Source organism: Dermacentor albipictus, chromosome 9 (genome assembly GCF_038994185.2).
Source record: "Dermacentor albipictus isolate Rhodes 1998 colony chromosome 9, USDA_Dalb.pri_finalv2, whole genome shotgun sequence".
Lineage (NCBI taxonomy): Eukaryota > Metazoa > Arthropoda > Arachnida > Ixodida > Ixodidae > Dermacentor > Dermacentor albipictus.
The window spans coordinates 96,180,723-96,200,305 of NC_091829.1; the positions used below are offsets into that span (position 1 = coordinate 96,180,723).

General features: G+C 48.8%; 1 protein-coding gene across 3 annotated transcripts in view; it reads right to left on the minus strand.

Annotated features, from left to right (window-relative positions):
- LOC139049525 (neprilysin-like) overlaps positions 1–19,583 on the minus strand; it is a 45,520-nt gene that overhangs the window by 10,288 nt on the left and 15,649 nt on the right. For all 3 annotated transcript variants that reach the window (XR_011508370.1, XM_070525060.1, XM_070525061.1), the window contains exons 4-7: positions 16,337–16,622; positions 15,101–15,297; positions 13,900–14,298; positions 675–1,065 (exon numbers count right to left, since the gene is read on the minus strand). Coding sequence is in view for 2 of the 3 variants with exons in the window: in XM_070525060.1 (XP_070381161.1) it covers positions 675–1,065; positions 13,900–14,298; positions 15,101–15,297; positions 16,337–16,622 (1,273 nt within the window). In the remaining variant the exon portion in view is untranslated. The remainder of the gene's footprint in view (positions 1–674; positions 1,066–13,899; positions 14,299–15,100; positions 15,298–16,336; positions 16,623–19,583) is intronic.

Here is a 19,583-nt window from a genome sequence, read left to right on the forward strand (position 1 = left end):
CGATAAGCGCTGGTTTTCAAACACGCTGCGCAAACTTCTTTGAACAACAACAACAAAAAAAACAGCTTGTTTTCCGAGAACCCAAAGAGCTAAACTCGTCACAAGAGTGGGAAAATTGCTTCAAGAATTTGCGCAAATACACCTGCCTTTTAAAACAAACTAAGCGTAAATTTTACCCCCAGGATCTGTTGAATATCCTTCGTGATAACCCCCGAAAGTTCTGGAATACACTAACAAGCTGCTCTGCCACTTCACAACACATCGCCCTAGGAAAATTACTTCAAGGCATTACGTACATACGCCTGTCTTTTAAAACAGAATAACCGTAAATTTTACCAGCAGGATGTGTTGAATGTCCTTCATGGTTACCGTTTTCGAGGGGTGCGTGAGTGTGTGTGCGTGCGTGCGTGCGTGTGTGTGTGTGTGCGCGTGCGTGCGTGCGTGCGTGCGTGCGTGTGTGCGTGTGTGTGTGAGAGAGAGAGTCATGTGAGTGTGTCTTTGCGCTCTTCAGCTTATGCCGAGATGAATGGCCAACTATAGTCTGGCTAAAAAGTTACACCAGCATCTAATCCCGCACTGGCTGATCTGCCTTACTTTGCGAAGGTCTCGCATAGACCACTAGCGCCGGCAGACCCCCGTGGCGATTCTCGTAGGAAAACTGCATCGCGCATCACCTGCAGCTCCGGGTCGCCCACGTCCAGGTTCGGCGCGGCGCTGCCCCTGCGCAGGTGCTCGGCGAGGCGCCGGCGGCCCAGTTGCAGCGTGTGTATGAGCCACGCGACGAAGGGCGAGCCGGCGCTGGGCGCCTTGACGTGACCGTAGCGCGCCTTGAGGTTGTCCTTGACCACGGCGCGGCCCAAGAGCAGGCGGGTTCGCTGCAGTCGCTGCCTGGCGCGCTCCGCCGTCTCCGCGTCCGCCATCCAGCCGCCGCCGGCGTCGAGCTGGTCGAACGCCGCGTTGAACACGTCGCGAGCCAAGGCGTCCACCGCATCGTGCTTGAGGCCCAACAGGTTGCGGAAGATCAGGTCGGCCCAGGCGCGCGGCGTGAGGCCGACCACCTCTCGCCTGTACACGTGACCCGCGAGCTCCGTCTCAGTCTTTTATATATATATATCGCATCTATATACATACACACACACACACACACACATATATATATATATATATATATATATATATATATATATATATATATATATATATATATATATATATATATATATATATATATATATATATATATATATATATGCGAAGAGTCTCAGCGCGCTCGCTTGCCCTTGAGGAGTTCATAACTCGAAGGCCCGCTCAGTGGCGTTCAATTGGACGCTAATGCTTTCGCATTCACAACTCGTAAGAACTGCTTAGCTGTCCTCGGAATTTTTGTTTTTGTTTTAAGTGAGCAGCTTTTTTTAGGCCCTCTCCACCACTTTCGTGATTCTCGGTGGCGTGTGACTTTCACCGCCGATGCAAAGGTCACGTGCTCTAGCGTAGCCGAGTTACGAAGCGTTTTCACCGCCGAACGCCAACTATTGTAGCTATTTGACACGCACGTGGCGTCGTCGTTCGAGAGTTTTGGGGCATCTGAAGGTTTGCGTGCTGCGAAGGAACGCTCGGGAAAGAGAAACCTCCCCTCCTCCCTCTGACCGTGTGGCGGCGACGGGAAAGGAGGTTTGGGAATAGCCTATCGCGCTTCGGCGCTAGCGTCACTGCATGGAGACAACGCAGGCATGACGAATTGGCTTGCACGTATAGCCGCCTATATATACTCGTACTACAAATGCGGTGCTTGGCGGCTGTGTTCTTAACGGAACAATGCAATGAAAGAACAAGTGCTTCCTAAATATCCTCACTTCAGCAAATGTACGCTTAAAAGCGCATTAATCCTCTTGCAAAGAGCTTTCTTCAAGCATTAAGCTATTCGCTTACACTGACAATCATCGTCGATCGTTGTTGCACAATTTTTCGTCATTGTCAGTATACCATGTATACTGGCAGCATACGTGCCAATACAGGAGTCGCTTTTGTTAGGTACAAGGTAAAACAAAACAGCAAATTATTTTTAAAAAAGTGTTTGCATGGACTAAGGTATAAAACTGAATCGTAAAGACATGCATGCACGAAAGGCTCAAAACAACATAACGCAAATGAGCCCGCGAGTACTTTCGCGCACAACAGCATAATTACAGAAAGACATTTGATGGCATTCTTAAGCGAATGATCTCACTCACTCAATTTAACAATACTGCATTTAACAGTGCAGCGTCCAATTCAGTTGCATTATTATGCCTTATGATGTTAAGACTACCAGTTCGTCTTGCGCAACCACAGTTTTAACAAGCAACAAAATAAAAAAACAATTCTGATATGTATATCTTAAAAGTGTGATGTTCTTGGCGGGCTTTGTACGTTAATGCGAACTATCTAGTGCTAAATATCTTGAAATATCTGCTTTGAAACAGCCTTCCATGGAATACCAAAAAAAAACAAATATACGTGAAACAAAAAAGTTGAACGCCATTTGACAAAAATCAACTCATCCAAGGAGACACAAAAGAGAAAAATTAGTTTAGACGTGTATTAATTCACTCATTCAGACGTACGAATGATTTTTACGTTGTTGTGTGGGAAGGGGTGGCCATAAGGCAACCAAATGCCTGATAATGTGCCAAAACTTGACCTAACCACCAAAGTGCCCCACGCGCATCACAATTAACTATTAACATAATGGTTATGAAAGAAGCACACATAATTTTGCACTTATAGATAAAAAAAATATTACAAAGTAAGAGTACCATTAGACCGCATTTCACAAACTTCTCGCAGAAATGAAATTACAAAGCCTTCATAGCAACAAAATGGTCATAAACACTTCAAAAGAACAACGAGATAGTGGCACATTAATCAGTGTTCAGCTGGATTAGCAAATTACGCTTCTACTGCACCAAAAGTGTCACCGGCCCCATTAGAGGAGTCCAGATGAGCTAAACAAACGCAAAAATGAAAGACGGCTGGCAACATTGCCTTGAACTTCGCACACGACCTTGCTGTCACGTCGTGGATGTTGTTCATGACCCATAGTTTGTATTAACGCGATAGCGTTAAGGAGCTCGTGTCGCAGAAAAGCCGGTGTCGTCGGCGTCGGGTGTCGGCGTCGGCGGCGTTGACCGCGAGCGATAAATCACGGCAGGCGCTTCATAAATAAAAAGCAACTTCCAAGATTGGCCCGGTGGGAATCGAACCCGGGTCTCCGGAGTGTGAGGCGGAGACGCTACCACTCAGCCACGAGTTTTTTTTTTCTTTATTGCCTTTTCACAAACGCAAACAAAAAGATCAATTACACGACATGTACATATTCTAAAAACACCAGCCACAGCTCGGCCAGTGTAAGGTGTTTAGAAGGGCTTCACAGAAGCCAATTGGTCTAGTACAGGAAGCCATTCCGGGGGTTCACATAGTGCTCTGAACAAGTCGCGTGTGTATATAATGCTCTCAACAAAATAGTGTCTTGCTGAGTGAGCCTGTATATGACAATGTCTGATGTCCATTCTCGTCTTCCATACGCTGTGCATGCAAAGCAGCATTAGCATATCACTCGGCGCTTCCCCTGTTTCTGCACGTGGAAGAAACCGGATTCCAAAAGGGCTTATCGGCAATTCTTTTTTAAGTGTTCTTTGTAGGACGTCCCACAGAAATACGGCGTCATGGCAGTCAATAAAAATGTGCTCAATTGATTCTGGCTTATTACAGATTAAGCAGTTTACCGACCAAGGTACAGAAAGACCTTTGCTTTGTAACCATGGCTTTACAGGGAGAGTGTCAGTATGTAATTGAAAAAAGAACGTTTTAGCAGAGGGTCTCACTGGCATTTTTTTAACACGCTTTAGCACATCGCGCTCAGGACCTAGCCTGTAGGCAGCTCGGTAAACCGGTAATGGTAAAAATACATCGAGAATATCAGAATACAAACGCTTTTTCGTGACATCACACAAGTATTCATATGAGAACCTTGCCTTGAGCAGGCGTACAGAAGTAACCACTTCACGCAAATAAGGACTGAGCGGTCCAGCTCCAAAAGAAACAGATGACACGACAAAGTCAGATAGATAATCCTGCAATCGTGCTTGGATCACAGTTCTCAAAAACACATCAGTTTGGTCCCGCACAAAGAAGAATCTGCTTACTAGCTGCTTGAAAAACAGGTGTGAGAGCCCTAGCCCACCATTTTTCACCTTGTGAAACAAATTGCACCGGCTTGTGCGCTCCCATTGCGATCCCCAAATAAAGGTCGCAAACACTCGGTGGATTTTTTGAACCGAAGTTCTTGTCATGGCCATCACTTGCAACACGTAGAACACTTTTGCAATTAAAAACATATTACAAACGGAAGCTCTTGCGAACATTGAGAAGTTATGGCCACCCCATTTATCGGTAGCATTTTTGACGCGTTTATTTTCCTCAGACCAATATTCATCAGCATTGAGGTAGTTATTTAGCGGGACACCGAGGTAATTTCCGGGGGAGACGGTCCAATTCATATTACAGTACACCTCGGGGGTGCTCTGCCAGTTGCCATGCCAAAATCCAAGGCATTTCGACCAACTGATCACGCTACCAGTTGCTGTGCAGAACGCCTTAGCAACACGGACAACTTCCTGCACGCTTCTAGCATCAGTGCAAAACACGGCTATGTCGTCCGCGTACGCTAAGACCTTAACTTCACTGCTGAAAAAAGTGAAGCCTCGAATACATGGTGTTGCAAGCAAACGTAAACAAAACGGCTCCAAGTATATCGCAAAAAGTAGAGGGGACAACGCACATCCTTGTTTCACACTCGACCGCACAGGAATTGACATACTTAATTCTTTGTTGATCACTAATTTGGCTGTGCAATCATGATACACCATTTTAACGCCGTCAGTAATTACAGATCCAACATTTACGTGCTCCAGCAATAAAAACAGAACTTCATGTACAACTTTGTCGAACGCTTTATGTAAATCTAGCTGAATCATAGCTACGCGGTCATGCATTGCGTCACAACATTCCAGAATACTTCTTGCTATGTGTATGTTTGTAAAAATTGTTCTACCTTTAATGCCACAGGTTTGATGCGGGCCAACGAGGGACTTAATAACGTTTTGGAGCCTTCTAGCTAACACTTTCATGTATATTTTATAATCTGTATTGGTCAAACTAATGGGACGGTAGGACTCAACTGAAAGTAATTTTGCAGGATCGTCAGTTTTGGGGATCATTACTACGTGCGCTGTCCTGAACGAGAGAGGCGCCTGTTTTTTTTTCATAGCATTCAGCGATCACTCGGTGTAAAGCCACTGCCATTTCTGCCTTAAAAAATTTGTATACGGCTGCGCCCAGTCCATCTGGCCCAGGTGACTTGCCATTACCCAAGTCATCGATTGCCGCTTCAATTTCGGCCACGGTAATTTCAGATTCCAGTGATTCTCTAACCGTGTCCTCTAATCTTGGCATAAGAGTTAGAAAGTGGGCTTTGAAGTACTCGGGGTCATAAATTCTTCCTCCAAGAAGTTCGGTATAAAAATCAACAAATGCACGTTTTATTTCTTCGCTTTCTCGTGTAATTTTGTTGTAATAGCGAATTTCATTTATCTCCTTATTTGCAGCATGCTTCTTTTCTTCACTTAGCACACGCTTATTGGGCGTTTCGCCCAGCCACAACTTTTCAGTGCGCGCCCTTATCATTGCGCCGCGGTACTTATCTTCGTCGATCAACTCGAGTTTCGCTTTCACCTCTCGTATTTCTTTTTTAAACGCTCCAGGCACTTCATGTTCTACCCCTAACATGTACACCAGTTCACTGTGTAACTGTTCCTCTTGTTGCCTTTCCTTGTGACGCAATACGCATGCTCTATCGATGGCAGCAATTTTAAAGTCGCATTTAAACTGCTCCCACACTGATATGAAACAGTTGGTTTCCGTATGCAGGGCATTTGAAAGATACTCCTTGGCTCTCGTGACAAACAATTCATCTTGCAGCAGTTTTTCATTGAACTTCCACAGGAACCAATTAAACTTGACACTCTTTCGTTTTTCGCCAATCGTAATCGAGACCAAACTATGATCGCTAAAACTGAGATATTGTGTTTCATAAGAGGAACACAGTGGTACAAACTTCGCTGGTACGTATATTCTATCAAGCCTCGCATGGGAATCACCTTGAAAGTGCGTATACCGTGCTTGGCCATCTCGCGTCATTGCATAACCAATGTCCTCAAGCTCTCTCTCATTTACTATCGCGTTCAACAGCTCAGCGCTTCTATCGCGTACTTTGAGGCTCGTCGTTTTATCTTCAGCTGTACAGACGCAGTTGAAATCCCCAAGAAGCACAACATGTCGTTCTGTTTTCAAAAATCCTTCAGCATACTTAAAAAAAATTTCGCGTTCATGAATTTTGTTCGGTGCGTAGATGCAGACAGCGCGCCACAGTAGACCAGCAAAAATAAAATCACATGCTACAAGTCTCCCACTTTCGCAGGTGGACACTTTTTCTACAACCGATGTGCTATTGCGAATAAAAATGACGCAGCCTCCTGACCGTCCAACAGCATGGCACACACATACACTGTATCTAGATCGAAAAACTTGAACCATCTGTTCTGTTTGCTCCTCACTCTCAATTTTTGTTTCTTGCACAGCCAGAAGGTCAACGTCATTCTCTAAAAGCATGCGACTAATCTGGCACTGCCGCCTGCGCGAACACATTCCTCGCACATTCAATGTCGCAACGCGTAGGCTAGATTTAAAGTTAGACGCCATCTCATGGGGCTGCTTGGCCAAGCGTCCTACTCACATCGAAGCTGTGGGGTTCTTGCAGTCATCGTTGAAGGCTACTGGAACGGGTCCTCCGCTAGGGCGGAGGCGTTTTAGGGGCCACCCTACTGCCAGGCGGCACGTTCGGCTGCGGTTTGCGCATAGACCGCCGCGTAGTCGATGCCTTCGTTGGAGGTTCGCCGGTGCCCGACGCAGTAGTTATTCCTGCATTGCCAGTGTCTTCGTGAGCACGCTTTGCAGCGATGCTTCCGGACGTAATCATCTCGACGTCCGTTGCTTCCTGGCCGACTTCTTGCGGCAGTGACGATGACGCGCTTGCTGCGTTCACGCCTGCGTCGCATGTCGCAGTCTCTGGCTTCGTTTCCGGGGCTGCAGCCAAGGGCTCACCCCCCAGGGTCGCCTCCTGGACAGCTCCTGGGGAGGGTTCAAGGGGCTTTGCAGGAATCTTCGCCACGTCGTTGTCCTCCCTGCTAGCTTCTTCGGCATCTTCGGCGTCCATCATGTGTTCGGATACTACGTCCCTTTGGAGTGGGCCTGTAACGCTGGCATAAGAGCGCACACATTGAGAATCATCGTGGCCGAAGCGACGACAGACCCCACATCGTGGAACGCGGCACTCTCGCCGGATGTGTCCGATGCCATGGCATCGGAGGCAGAGCGGCGCTCTGCCAGGAACGAAGACGAGCGCCATATCCTCAGCAACACGCAGTTGGTGTGGTAGGTCGTCCACAGTGAGGCCCACATTTAATTTCAGCGTCACCGAGCGGGTGGTTGATCCTTTGTCAATGCAGCCCTTGACCTTCCACTTGTCTCTGCTAATTTCCGTCACTTTTCCAAACGGCGCCAAAGCCACTCGCACGTCTTCGTCCGGTACGCCATGAAGCAGCCAGTATAGCTTCAGTCGGACACCTCGGTCGCGCGGGTCGATGACCATGCAGCGGTGCTCTTTAACGTTGAACGCTTCAGCTTCTAATATCTTCCTCTTGCCTTCCTCGTCCTTAAACGTCACTGCCCACAGGTGATTCATTTGGTATGCCCCGAGGGCCACCACTTCCGGCAGCAACGAAAGACGTGCAAGGCTATCTCGGACATGCTCCACTCGATATGGCCTGGCTTTCACATCGGCATGCAAAAAAACGGTGTTTAAAACAGAGGCACCTGTGGGCAGATGAGGCAGAACAACCTGGTAGTCTTCAGCCGGCTTTTCAGTACACCTGATACCACGGCCCACACGGGCCGCTGAAACCGCCCCTACAAGGGAGCACATGATAGCACGTCCTTCCACTTCGGTAGCCAAGACGCGTCTGACTCAGCCACGAGTTCGATGCTTCCAAGCGGTGCAAACGCGCCTCTAGTGAATGCGGTGTTGCCTTCGAAACGAGCCGTGGAAAGTTATACTGCGGTGTATATCGGTAATTATGAACATGTAACGTACAGAAGTCACAATTACACGAGTTGCGAAGTGCGTTTCCGCTGCATTTCTTCTGCGCTTTCCGCACACGCAGAGCCATCTTGCGGCAAACACAGAAGACCCCCTCCTCTCAATGTACGGCGCTGCCCCGACAGGAGGCGCGCCGTGCGCGCGTTGGGACCGCTGCCAGGCGCGTCGCGGGACTCCCTCTCCCCTGACGACGCTTCGCCGTGCTCCCGGTTTAGATTACTATCTATCTCTCTGCCCGTGCCGATCACGACGTTTGGCTGGCGTAGATCGTTTCCCCTCCGAGACACCAAGTTCTTTGGTTCGTTTCGTTCGCTCAGGCGCACGTTTCGTTGCCGCGCCGAACGCTGCGTTGCTCGACGCTCACCGCGTGATAGGTGAGCGCTAAGTCCGATGCGGGGCGCATCGTAAGTGATCGCTGTGCCGTAGCGCATTGTCTTATACCCCTTGGCGGGTCGACGGGAACGCTGTCGCGTCCCACTCTTGAAGGCGAAGCTTAAGCGTCCTCCAATTTTTTATCCGTAAAGATGGACTACGCCGTATTCTATAGGAGCGAAAGACTGAGCTTAGCGAGTTTCGGGAACATGTACGGCTTCACAGCTAGCAGCCCAAATACGAAAAACATGCTCTTAAATCCATGCAGTCACACTGAAGCACCGATGCTAAGGATTTGGCTCTGCCCACTTTGTTTGCGCCCGCAAAACGTCTCCCTGCGCTCTCCGAACCTCGCGTCGCAACTCACAAGGAGAAGCCAGCACAGTAGATTCCTGTTAACTCAACCCTTTGGGGCCGCAAGATTTAGTCGAATTATCCAAAAGGTCGAATAAAAAAACTCATACAATGCAGCAAGTTCAAATGTCTTTTTATTGCCTCAAGTAGCCTGTCATGTCTTTTTCTGTTTCTTCAAGTGCGACTCCACCAACCAGCACGAGGTGAATAGCGCCGACATGTTTAAGCGTTGCTTCAGCGTGACACGACACGGAAACAGGCAGGGATGACTGGCTTCACAGGCGGAGAAAGCGTCGGTCGTCTGAACAGAAAGCAAGATCTAAAGAAAACAAAATTGCTTCACCCCTAGCGGAGCATTAGCACAGTCTCTCGAATCTCTCGTGTTTTCAAGATGGTGAGCGTTGCGAGCATGAAATGACGTTGGGCGAGGCACGTGGAGGTCGAGTTAACCGAAATCGCATGCTATCGAGTCCGAATTAAACGAGGGTTCCTTCCATAGCGATGTGAGGTTTTCCGCCAGGGATTTCCATCACGTTCAAGGTAAGTCAAAAGTTGAATTAACCGAATTTGAATTATTACACGCCAGCTGTACCAGGATAGAGAACTGGGCGAGTTGAGGCTTCGATGCATAATTGTAAGTGGTGCAAGAAAGACCGGAGAACGAAAAATTCCAGGCACACAAATGCGCACTCCAAACCAAAACTTTGACGAATGCAGACACACTCTCTTCTATACGAGCCCTGGTCCCATGATTTCGATGCGTGGGAGCAGTGCGAGAGGGCGAGAGAGATCATGAAATAACAAGGCAAGATAGCCGGAAAGAACGGCAGTTAACATGGTCTCCTAGACCCCCGAAGATATCAAATAAAAACGAAATCCACTCTTGTATATAGTGGTACGAGAGGAGCAATATAATCTGACATGCGATGAACGTGGAATGCCTCCGCAATTTCCCCCGTGAGCTGATCTGTGTGGTTCAATAACTGGGCATTTTTGAGTATAGCAAAACTGTCGCGCTTAATACAATGAAGTGCATGGGGGTTTGAGTTTTCAGCCCATTTCAAAGCTTTTGCGCATCCAGTCTTTCTCGTGGTCCCGCGTATTTTTTCCGTTTTTCCCTTCGAAATTTAACATTTATAGCCCCTTGTAATATCTCAGCGCCTGCCATAATGAACGAAAGGCCGTGAATAGGACATAGCGACGAAAGGAAATAACTTAAGCAATACTGGTACCCAGTGGCGTAGCCAGGAATGTTTTTCTAGGCAGGAGTGGGGGGGGGGGGGGCACGTACTTGACCGGTGGGGAAGAGGGGGGATATATATATACGTACCCTGTGAGCATTCCCAACCACCCGCTACGCCCCTGCTGGTAGCTGTTCGGTGTCTATGGTGGGTAGCTGCTCATAGTTCCCCCAAAGTCCCTTTTCTTCCTCCGACGTCAATCAGACGTCACACTGAATGACGTTACGTAGTGCCGCATCAATTCAGTCATACCTCCATGGTGCCTAGAACAGTGGAAGTTAGCCATCATCGCACACAGCAGGCAACAGCTCTCATTCCTATTAGCGAGCAGTGGTGTGGGTATCATTGAGAAGCAAGAAGGGAACCATTGTGACACCATGTCACCACAGGCAACACGACATGATTGTGACTCAGGAATAAAAAAAGAAGTGGCATGGCTAGCGATTTAGTGGTCGCCGATGGGTACGTGATGCAATTTGTGGTGACGCTACAGCTCTTCCTTTGCTATGATCTCAATACTCGCGGAAAAAAATATGTGGCAATGAAGAAAAAGCTATACTGTAGTGTACTAGACTATGGTGTAGGGTGTTCAGGGAGGACTCACGGCTAACGCACTTGATGTCGAAAGGCACGAGATGGTGCCACCAGAGCATGGGCTGTCGCATCATGCACCGCTTCCGATGCACTACAGTGCTTTTCATACAGCGCGCTTAAGAATCTGCCTTTTAATTTCTAACACATCAATGCTAACACCTTCGACGGCATTGTCCCAATGATTAACTCTGGCTTCTCGGGTGGAGCCATCACAATGTTCAAGAAAAGAGCTCATTTCGTCAGCAAGCTTCGCGTTGCTCAAGCTGACTGCTTTTACGAGGTTATAAAATGACAAGCAGTTTGCGACAATCAGGAACTGCGTTGATGTGGGACGATTATTTGATCCACATGACAATCTGACCATCCCGAAGGAGCTCTCTAACGGATTCTGGCTGAGCCAGGATCCGTTAGAGAGCTTCTTGGAAATGCACATGGAATTCTTACAATTACGTATCACACGTGAAAAATGCATCAATGAAAAGCCTATTCCTTGTATGCAGATGTCATTCAAATACATGAACAGTTTGTGAAGAGACTGGCTACTTGATTTCTAAAAGTGACAGGGTAAACAATCTATTGGATATAGCAAAGTAATCAATTACAGAATGATTATTTACTTAATTACTCACTTACTCAATTTGAATAATCCAAACCATCAGTACAATTATATTTAGGTAATTATGTATTTATGTAACAATAAGTTTTAGTTACTTTAGTTATTTCAAGGCGGGATAACTAGAATTAATTCAATAATTAAGCAATTAATAGGACGCATTCAGCTCTTTATATTGCAAACTCGTATATCTCAGGGAGAATCAAGCTCCATTTTAAACACTGCGTCATTCGAATAACATAAACTACAGAGGGAGTAAGTGCGTAGAAAACAAGGTATTGACGGGTGACCTTGTTGTTAGGCAGCCACGAGCCCCTGGGCCCGGGCGGCTTCTTCAGCTTTCTTGATGATCTTGGCCTGCAGGTCAGGGTCGGAGCTGGGCAACATGGCCTCCCACTGCTCAGTATTACTTCTTACTTCGTGATGCGTGCGATTTGCCGCTGGGCACGGCCACATGTAGAACAGAACCACTTTTTTTCTTATAACAGTTTCATGTATTAGGGTATTGGTCCGGGCAGTAGTAGTAATAGCCTACGAGGTTGGGGTAGGCGTTTTTCTGAAGTCGCCTTCGAGCTACTTCTTGTCGCTTGTTAAGCGATTTGTGTGCTGGCGTGGGCACACTGTCCTGGCTAACCTGTAGCGTTGAGTGATTTTCTGGTAACTGACCATGCGATCCCTTCCTGATCGTAGCGTGAGCCGTTCGGGTGCTCGGTTGGCGAGTCCTCAAGCGGCGGTGTGAACGGCTTCGTTGCCAGGTAGGGAGGAGTGCGCTGGTGCCCAAATGATCTGGATTGGTTGTGAGTGTTGGTTGGTGTCTAGTATGTGTTTTACGGGAGCCGAGACCCGACCTTTCGGAAGATTGGGTATTGCTGCTCTGGAATCGCCAATAATGTAATGACAATGTATGTAGGCTATTGCCAGAGCGATAGCCGCCTCTTCCGCTGTTTCGGTGCTTCTGGTTCGGTTCGAAGCACCAGCGCGCATTTGACAGGAGGAGTCCACCACTGCGAGGGACATACAGTTGCGTTCTACGTATTCTGCTGCGTCGACACAGACGAGGTCTTTGAAGGGGTGGAATTTCTGATGGAGGGCTTTGAAGCAACCGTTCGGCCCTCCTTTCCTTGTGGCGGGGCGCATGTTTTTAGGGAGTGGGTTAATTTTAAGATGGCGTCTCTGATCGTGAGAAATGTCTCTACTTTAGTGCTTTGCATCGACTCGTAGTCGATGGCGAGGTTCTAGAGAATATTTCGCCCGGCGGCACTCTGAGCTAGCATTTCATAATGAGATATGAGGTGCGCTTCCACGAGTTCCTCAAAGGTGTTGTGCACACCTAGGGCTAGCAATTTAGCGTTGGCCGTTCTTATAGGTATAGCCCAAGAGCCTGTTTATAGGCCCTCCGGATAATTCCCTTCATTTTCACTTTCTCAGCCGCTTTGAAGCCGAGGCACGGAGTGGTCTAAGTGATGCGGCTGAGCACGACGGCATGTACCAATGCTATGAGGTTGGCTTCTTTCCTGCCAGAGTGTCGGTTGGCAATTCTCGAGATAAGTTGAATCGTCTGATGGACGCACGCTTCTAGTTTATGAATGGTTTTGCCATTGTGCCCGTGGGCTTGCATGAAGAGTCCGAGTACACGGATTGTGTTCACCACCGGCATCGCGCCTCATCCGGCTTGTACAGTTATCCTTGGGGGTGGTCCAGTGCCGGATTCGCAAACTACATAAACTTCAAAAAAATCACAAACGACACAAACTGTGACGTACGTGCTTGCGGCGTTCAACCGACACAACTGCCAACAGCGAGAATGAGCGACGGATCGACGGACGTTGGTGGCGACGTTGCAGTCGCATGGACTCGCATCCAAGTGCCGGACCTTTCCAAATTGCCGCCTCACGGCAATGCATGGTGCATGCCGCACCTGGACACACTACCCCTCTTTAGTACACTTTAGCTATGCGGAGACACTCACAGATGAGAGCGCTCCTGAAAAGTGTCCCACAGTAGAATCAGCACTAGCTTTAGCTGCGGAAGAGAAACTGCAGCTTAACGTCTGTTTCGGCTGTTGTGACGTATGCAGTACGTTTGAAAATGCACTGCACACTGCGCCAGCTGAAAAGGACGGCGCTCTCATTGCGGGATCACTTAGTTGCAACCATCGCGATTCCGACAGTACGCTGGCAAGAAACGGGCCTACGGGCCACGAGTACGGAAGGACGCGCATGCGCACTACCACGTCTGGAGAGAAGGCGCTTCTTTTGGTGAAGAGAGCAAGAAGGCAGCTTTGCACGCGCTCCAAGATCCCGCATTAATTGGTGCTGCCTGTATGAGCACAGTGCACCGATTTTCGGTGGAACCCGGCGTCAAAAGACTTTCGCGTTAAAATTCTAGCTGTTCTATAGGAGGTATTATAGAGTGCAGCGCGTTCCAAACGGCTGCAGCCTGTACTCGATCGCAGCAACTACGGGCCTCACCTGCAGGCCGCAACGCGGACGCCGAATGCCACGTCGCCCGTGACGTTGTAGATGTCGGCCAGTCTGGGCGAGGAGACCGGCAGCAGCCTCTCGACGAGCAAGTACCGCACGAGGTTCAGCAGCCTGGCGCCGCCCTGCTGCGTCGCGAACGACGCGAAGCCCTTCAGCAGCTCGGGGTTGGTTGTCGCCAGCTCGCTGTCGCCGTCGAAGTAGCCGTCGACCGAGACGGCGCCGTTGCTGACGTTGATCAGGCGCTCGGTCGTCATGAACGCCAGCAGCTCGTCTTGGACGGCGTCGAAGCGCACGTACTGGATGCCGCCGTCCCAGCTTGGGGCGGCGGCCACCTGGGACTCGAGGAGTTTCAGGGAGCCGAGAGCGGCGGACGCCAGGTGGTGGAATCTGCGTAACCAAGCAACAGTGCTGAAGGGCGCCGGAGAATGTTATAGTAAATAGGTATATAGTCCCTTGCCCGGCCCGCCGGCGCCCAGGATAAGAAGGAATGACATCAAAGACTGCAGCACAAGGTCAGGTCGGGTACGGTGTCAGTCCAGATCGCATTGACTCGATACACGTTGCTACGTATTCGTCCAGTTAAGGAGTCTCGTTTGCCACGCTCTTCTTTATTACAGTAGAAGTGCATGCACAACTGCAACTTTAAACGTAAAACTGGTACTTCCGTTTTCGTTAATTCCATCCGTGCCACCGCCGTGAAGAGACCGAATTCACCGCACTCACTGCGCGTGCGCGAGTTTCTTGCAGGTCGCCACGATGCCGGTAGTCCTCGTCATCTCAGAGCCGCACTTCATAACTTATCAAATATCGCGAGCGCTGCAGTTGCTGATCTGGGTCTAAATAATCTAGTGGCCTTACTTATTACGCTTTATCTTTCTAAATCTCCACGCGTAGTTTTCGAAGCACAGCCCATCAATAGGTCTGCGCACACACGCATAGCCACTGCGAAGTGTTGCGTTTACAACGTGACATGTCGTCTAAAATGATCAATTTGAAAACTCCCAAGCCACAAAGACAACTCTAAGGCAAATCCATGTCAATAGTTCACATGATTCCCGCGTTTGCTGGACCACCATACGTGCAGCTCTCGTGGACACTATAGCGCGTTCCCTCTATAGTAAGCTACGCAGAAATCTACGTTTCAGTGGACCCGAGTGTGGCGACGTTGACGTCGATTCGAGGCGCGCACCTGCTGAAGGTGCCGTTGTGCGCCACGGCGCGCAGCGAGTCCTCGACCGAGTCGACGGTGCGGTCGACGGCCGCCACCGGCATGTGCAGGTCGAGCTGCAGTTCGAGCTTGTTGTCCGCCGTCTGCTTCAGGGAGTGCACCAGCACCGCTCGCACCAGCACCGGCAGGTCGAAGCTCAGGGACATCCTCACCACGCCCTGCGGCGGGGTCGCCGAGTGAGCAACGCGCATGCGCGCTGCGAGCAACATATCTTTCTCGCAGTTCGCGGTTTGAGCAGAAAACGTGCTCATGCATGCATGGCACATAAATTGCGGCCCGAGTACAAGCAAAAATGAGGTACATCTGAAAATATACTGAAAAACAGCATGCACACCCGAACAACAATAAGAGTGTTTGCAAGAAAGCAAAAAAGAAAAAAAGAGGTCTGCACGGCTCGTTGGCCTAATTGGATTCGATTGCTGCACTAATGGCAAATGAGTTGGACAATTCAAAGTCGTACAAACGCTATCACGCTGTCATGACACGATGCAAGGATGACACTTACCGAGTACGGAGGCTGGGGTGCACTTATCCATTTTAGTCACCGTGTGTTACGTATAGAACTTACCTTTTAATGTCTCGAGAAAAAAAAAAGCTTTAGCACTTGTTCACAGTGGTGCAATGCAAAAAAAGAATGGTCATTTTGGAGGAGCACTACCAAGTTTGACGAGTAGTTCGATGTCTTTATTTAATAGAGTTTTGTTGTTGAACAAAAGTTCCTAAACTTATTAATACCAGGTGATTTACTTGTATAGGAAATTTTGGTTCTTTCTGAAATATAGAAGCGCATCATGTGTGAACAACGTATATCCGCAACCAATTAAGTCTTTAAATATACGTTGACTGGCATGACGCTACTTAAAACATTCATGCTACGTCTATTCTCAAAAGTCTTCCCGCTTGTTTACGCCATGCATTATATATATATATATATATATATATATATATATATATATATATATATATATATATATATATATATATATATATATATATATATATATATAATTTGTCTCAATTCCAGACTGATTGTTGTTAAGTTGCTTTAAATTGATGCTAAACTTGGTCTCGGAATGCTGGATCTGGAGTCGTCCACATTGTCGCGACATCGCGATACAGCACTAAATTTGACGACGATGTTGTCGCACTAACGATGCATATGCACGTATCTGACGCCCGAGCCCATCCAGGGCTTACCGCGAACACGTTCTCGACGGAGTGGGTGACCGGCTCGGCCCTGAGGAAGAGGCCCAGCTCCCACAGGAGGTCCCGGATGGCGTGCAGGCCGCCCTCGTCGCCGGCGCGGTACTGGTCGACGCAGGCGCGGAACGCGGCCACCGTCGCCTCGCCGGGCGTCTCGGCCGAGGAGCTCGTCTCGAGCCGGTCGAGCACGGAGTCCTGGAACTGGCGCACCCGGGTGGCCAGCACCGCGAGCAGGCTCGAGTGGCGCGGGTACAGGTCTTCGAAGTTGCCGCACACGTGGCTGCGTGGCAGCGGGCGAGCGAGACGAGAAAACAATATTGTGCGTTGAAGACGTTTTTTTTTTTTTATGAGCAACGGTGGACAGTACACCGCGATAGAAACAACGAGACAAGGCGCTTCGTGGGGTTCTCGCTCTTAGCGAGAACCACACGAACTCAACAGACCATACCTTCAAGGAAAAGCAGAGGAAGAACGAATGATTTTGAAGGGGGTCCTTTTTTTTTTTACCTAACTAGCGAGGACGCCGTGCAAAAATAACATGCACAAGAAACACAGTATACGGGGGCATGCGCTGGCTTGCAAACGGAATTCTATTACAGCGAAACACGCTTTTGTACATGCACGGGGCCATATATCACAATTCACACACAAAAACCTCCCTCGCCTGAACCTCCCGAAAGTCATGTCCACCCTAAATGACAACAATTCCACGCAACCTCCGTCAGCAGCAGTACGCGCGCTGAACGCGGTAAACGGCAGAATGGCCATCCGTGTGATTCTTTCGCTGCGTTATTCACCACTTTCTCCCCCAACGCCAGCGCTTGTCACATCTCCTTCCAGAGCAAGCTGAACTCTCACGGTTGGTCACGTCGGTCTCCTCCGCTTATCGCTTCGTTCAGCTGCACCCCGCTCGCGTTGCATGCGGCCGCTTCTTTATTCGATCCACGTGTAAACACTGGTTGAGAAACAGATGTCTCTCGAGCCAACCTACAAAACAATGGGACTCTTTTTCGTCGAGGCAACAATTGCTACGGAGGCTCGATGGAAACACGCAGCCGTGAAAGTGCAAAGTGGGCGTGTGTAGAGTGCGATTACAGAAGTCGAAGTGTTCAAAAAACGAGTGTTTGTTAGTCACCGAAGAGGGGATAGGGGTGTGAAGCGAAGAGGTGCAGCTGATTCTTTCAAGTGGTAGTAAGAATACGTAATAGACAAATAAGAGTCGCTCACGTGTAAGCAAGGCGTGAAAATCCCTGGAGCGTAATTTTTCTCGCGAGAACAGGAAGAGTTATACTGTTTTGACAGTTAAGAAACGAGCGATAAAAAAATTACGAAAAAGTTTAACGGAAAGTGCGTTGTATCAAAGCACTGGTGCTTTCATTTCCCATTTGCTCTACTTCCGGCATCCGCTCCGTGGCTATAGCGCGTTGCGCTGCTTAGCACGAGGCAATGGGTTCGATTCCTTGACCCGTCGGCAGCATTCCCAGAGCGTTAATGCAAGAAAATACTCGTGTACCGCGTTTGGGGTGTACAGTCAAAAACATCACGTGATGAACATAAGCATGGAGGATTCCACTACGGTGTGCCTGACCATAGTCAACTTCCCATATTCTGGAGGCTACGTGCACCATGCAATTAAGCATAATCTAGCACTTCTCACACTGCCGTGCGCTGGAAGAACAATTATATTTAGATGCAGAATAACAGGAAAAATATAGTGCGAATGATCTGTTCACTTTGCATACGCATCGCAAAACAGACATAGTATACAGAAGGAACTATTAAATCACAGCCTTACGGCTCCGTAAGTGCGGAATGTAAATGTAACAGAACGCACACGAGATCAATAATTAGGGCCACAATCGCTGCAGACTCCTGAGGGTTAACATAAACTCCTGCTGATTGGATTGGATTGCAAAACTTTATTTGTCCAACAGATGTAAAGAAGGCTTTAAGCCTTCCCACCTAGACGACGGCCTGGAGTCCTTGGACCCTAGCGGCGGTTTCGGCCAGTCGGACGGTCTTCAGTTGAATCTCCGAATCGGAGCTGAGTAATAAGGTCTCCCATGTTCTAAAGACTTTATTCTTCCCTCAGGGGGAGCCTGCGGGTATTCCCACAGAATGTGATTAAGATTAGCTCTGGCTTTACGTAGCTTACACTGGCTGGAGTACTGACCCGGGTAGTGGAGGCTGCACGACACCGGGCTTGGAAACGAGTTGGTTTGCAGGCGACGCCAAGTGGAGGCCTGGCTCTTGTTTAAGGATATATCAGCCGGAGGATATTTAACCCGCCCTAGTCTGTAGTGTTGTGTGATCTCTCTGTAACACACTAAGTGGTCCCGCCCCATGAAGCCTTCGGCTAGCCCACCAGCTCGAAATGTAAGTCCTCGAGCTAATTCGTGGGCCGCCTCGTTTCCAGCGAGGGAGGCGTGCGCAGGTGCCCATGATTATTTCAATTTTCCTGCTATCTCTGCAAGTCTGCAGGATTCTGTTCGCCTCGGGAGAAATTCTGCCACTGGCAAAGTTCATTACCGCAACCTTAGAGTCCCTGACTATAATTTTGGCTGAAGTACTTGCAATTGCAAGTGCTATGGAAGATTCTTCTCCAATATGAGAGCAATCCGTTGGAACTGTGCCACTGGCTATCAATCTAGTTTCAGCGCTCGCTACAGCTAGGGCCATGCGGCCGTTGCCATAGTCTGCAGCATCAACGTAGAGCACGTCCTTCGAGTATTTGAAACGCTTCTCAAGAGCCTCGGCCCGTTTCTCTCTGCGTTCCTTGTGATGGATTGGGTGCATGTTTTGAGGTAGTGGTGGGATTATTTGTCGGTTCCGCACGCTTTGCGGCAGGTCGACTTTGATGCCTTCCTGCCCCTCATAGTTTATGCCTAGCCTAGCTAGGATTTTCCTGCCCGCAGGTCTTCCCGCAAGTCTCTCATACTGCGAGATCCTCACTGCTTCAATAATCTCCTCAAGAGTGTTGTGGAGCCCTAGAGCTAAAAGCTTTTCATTTACAGTGCGGATGGGAAGCCCCAGCGCCTGTTTTATACTTTTACGTATGATGCCCTCAATCTTCTTCTTCTCGAATAACCTAAAACTGAGGAAGGGAGCAACATAAGCTGTTCTACCTATAACAAAGGCCTGGACTAGCCTAACTAGATTCGCTTCTCTCATCCCGGACCGCCTGTTGGCAATCTTGCGTATCAGCCTCATGGTCTGCAGTGCTCAGCCGTATATTTTCCTC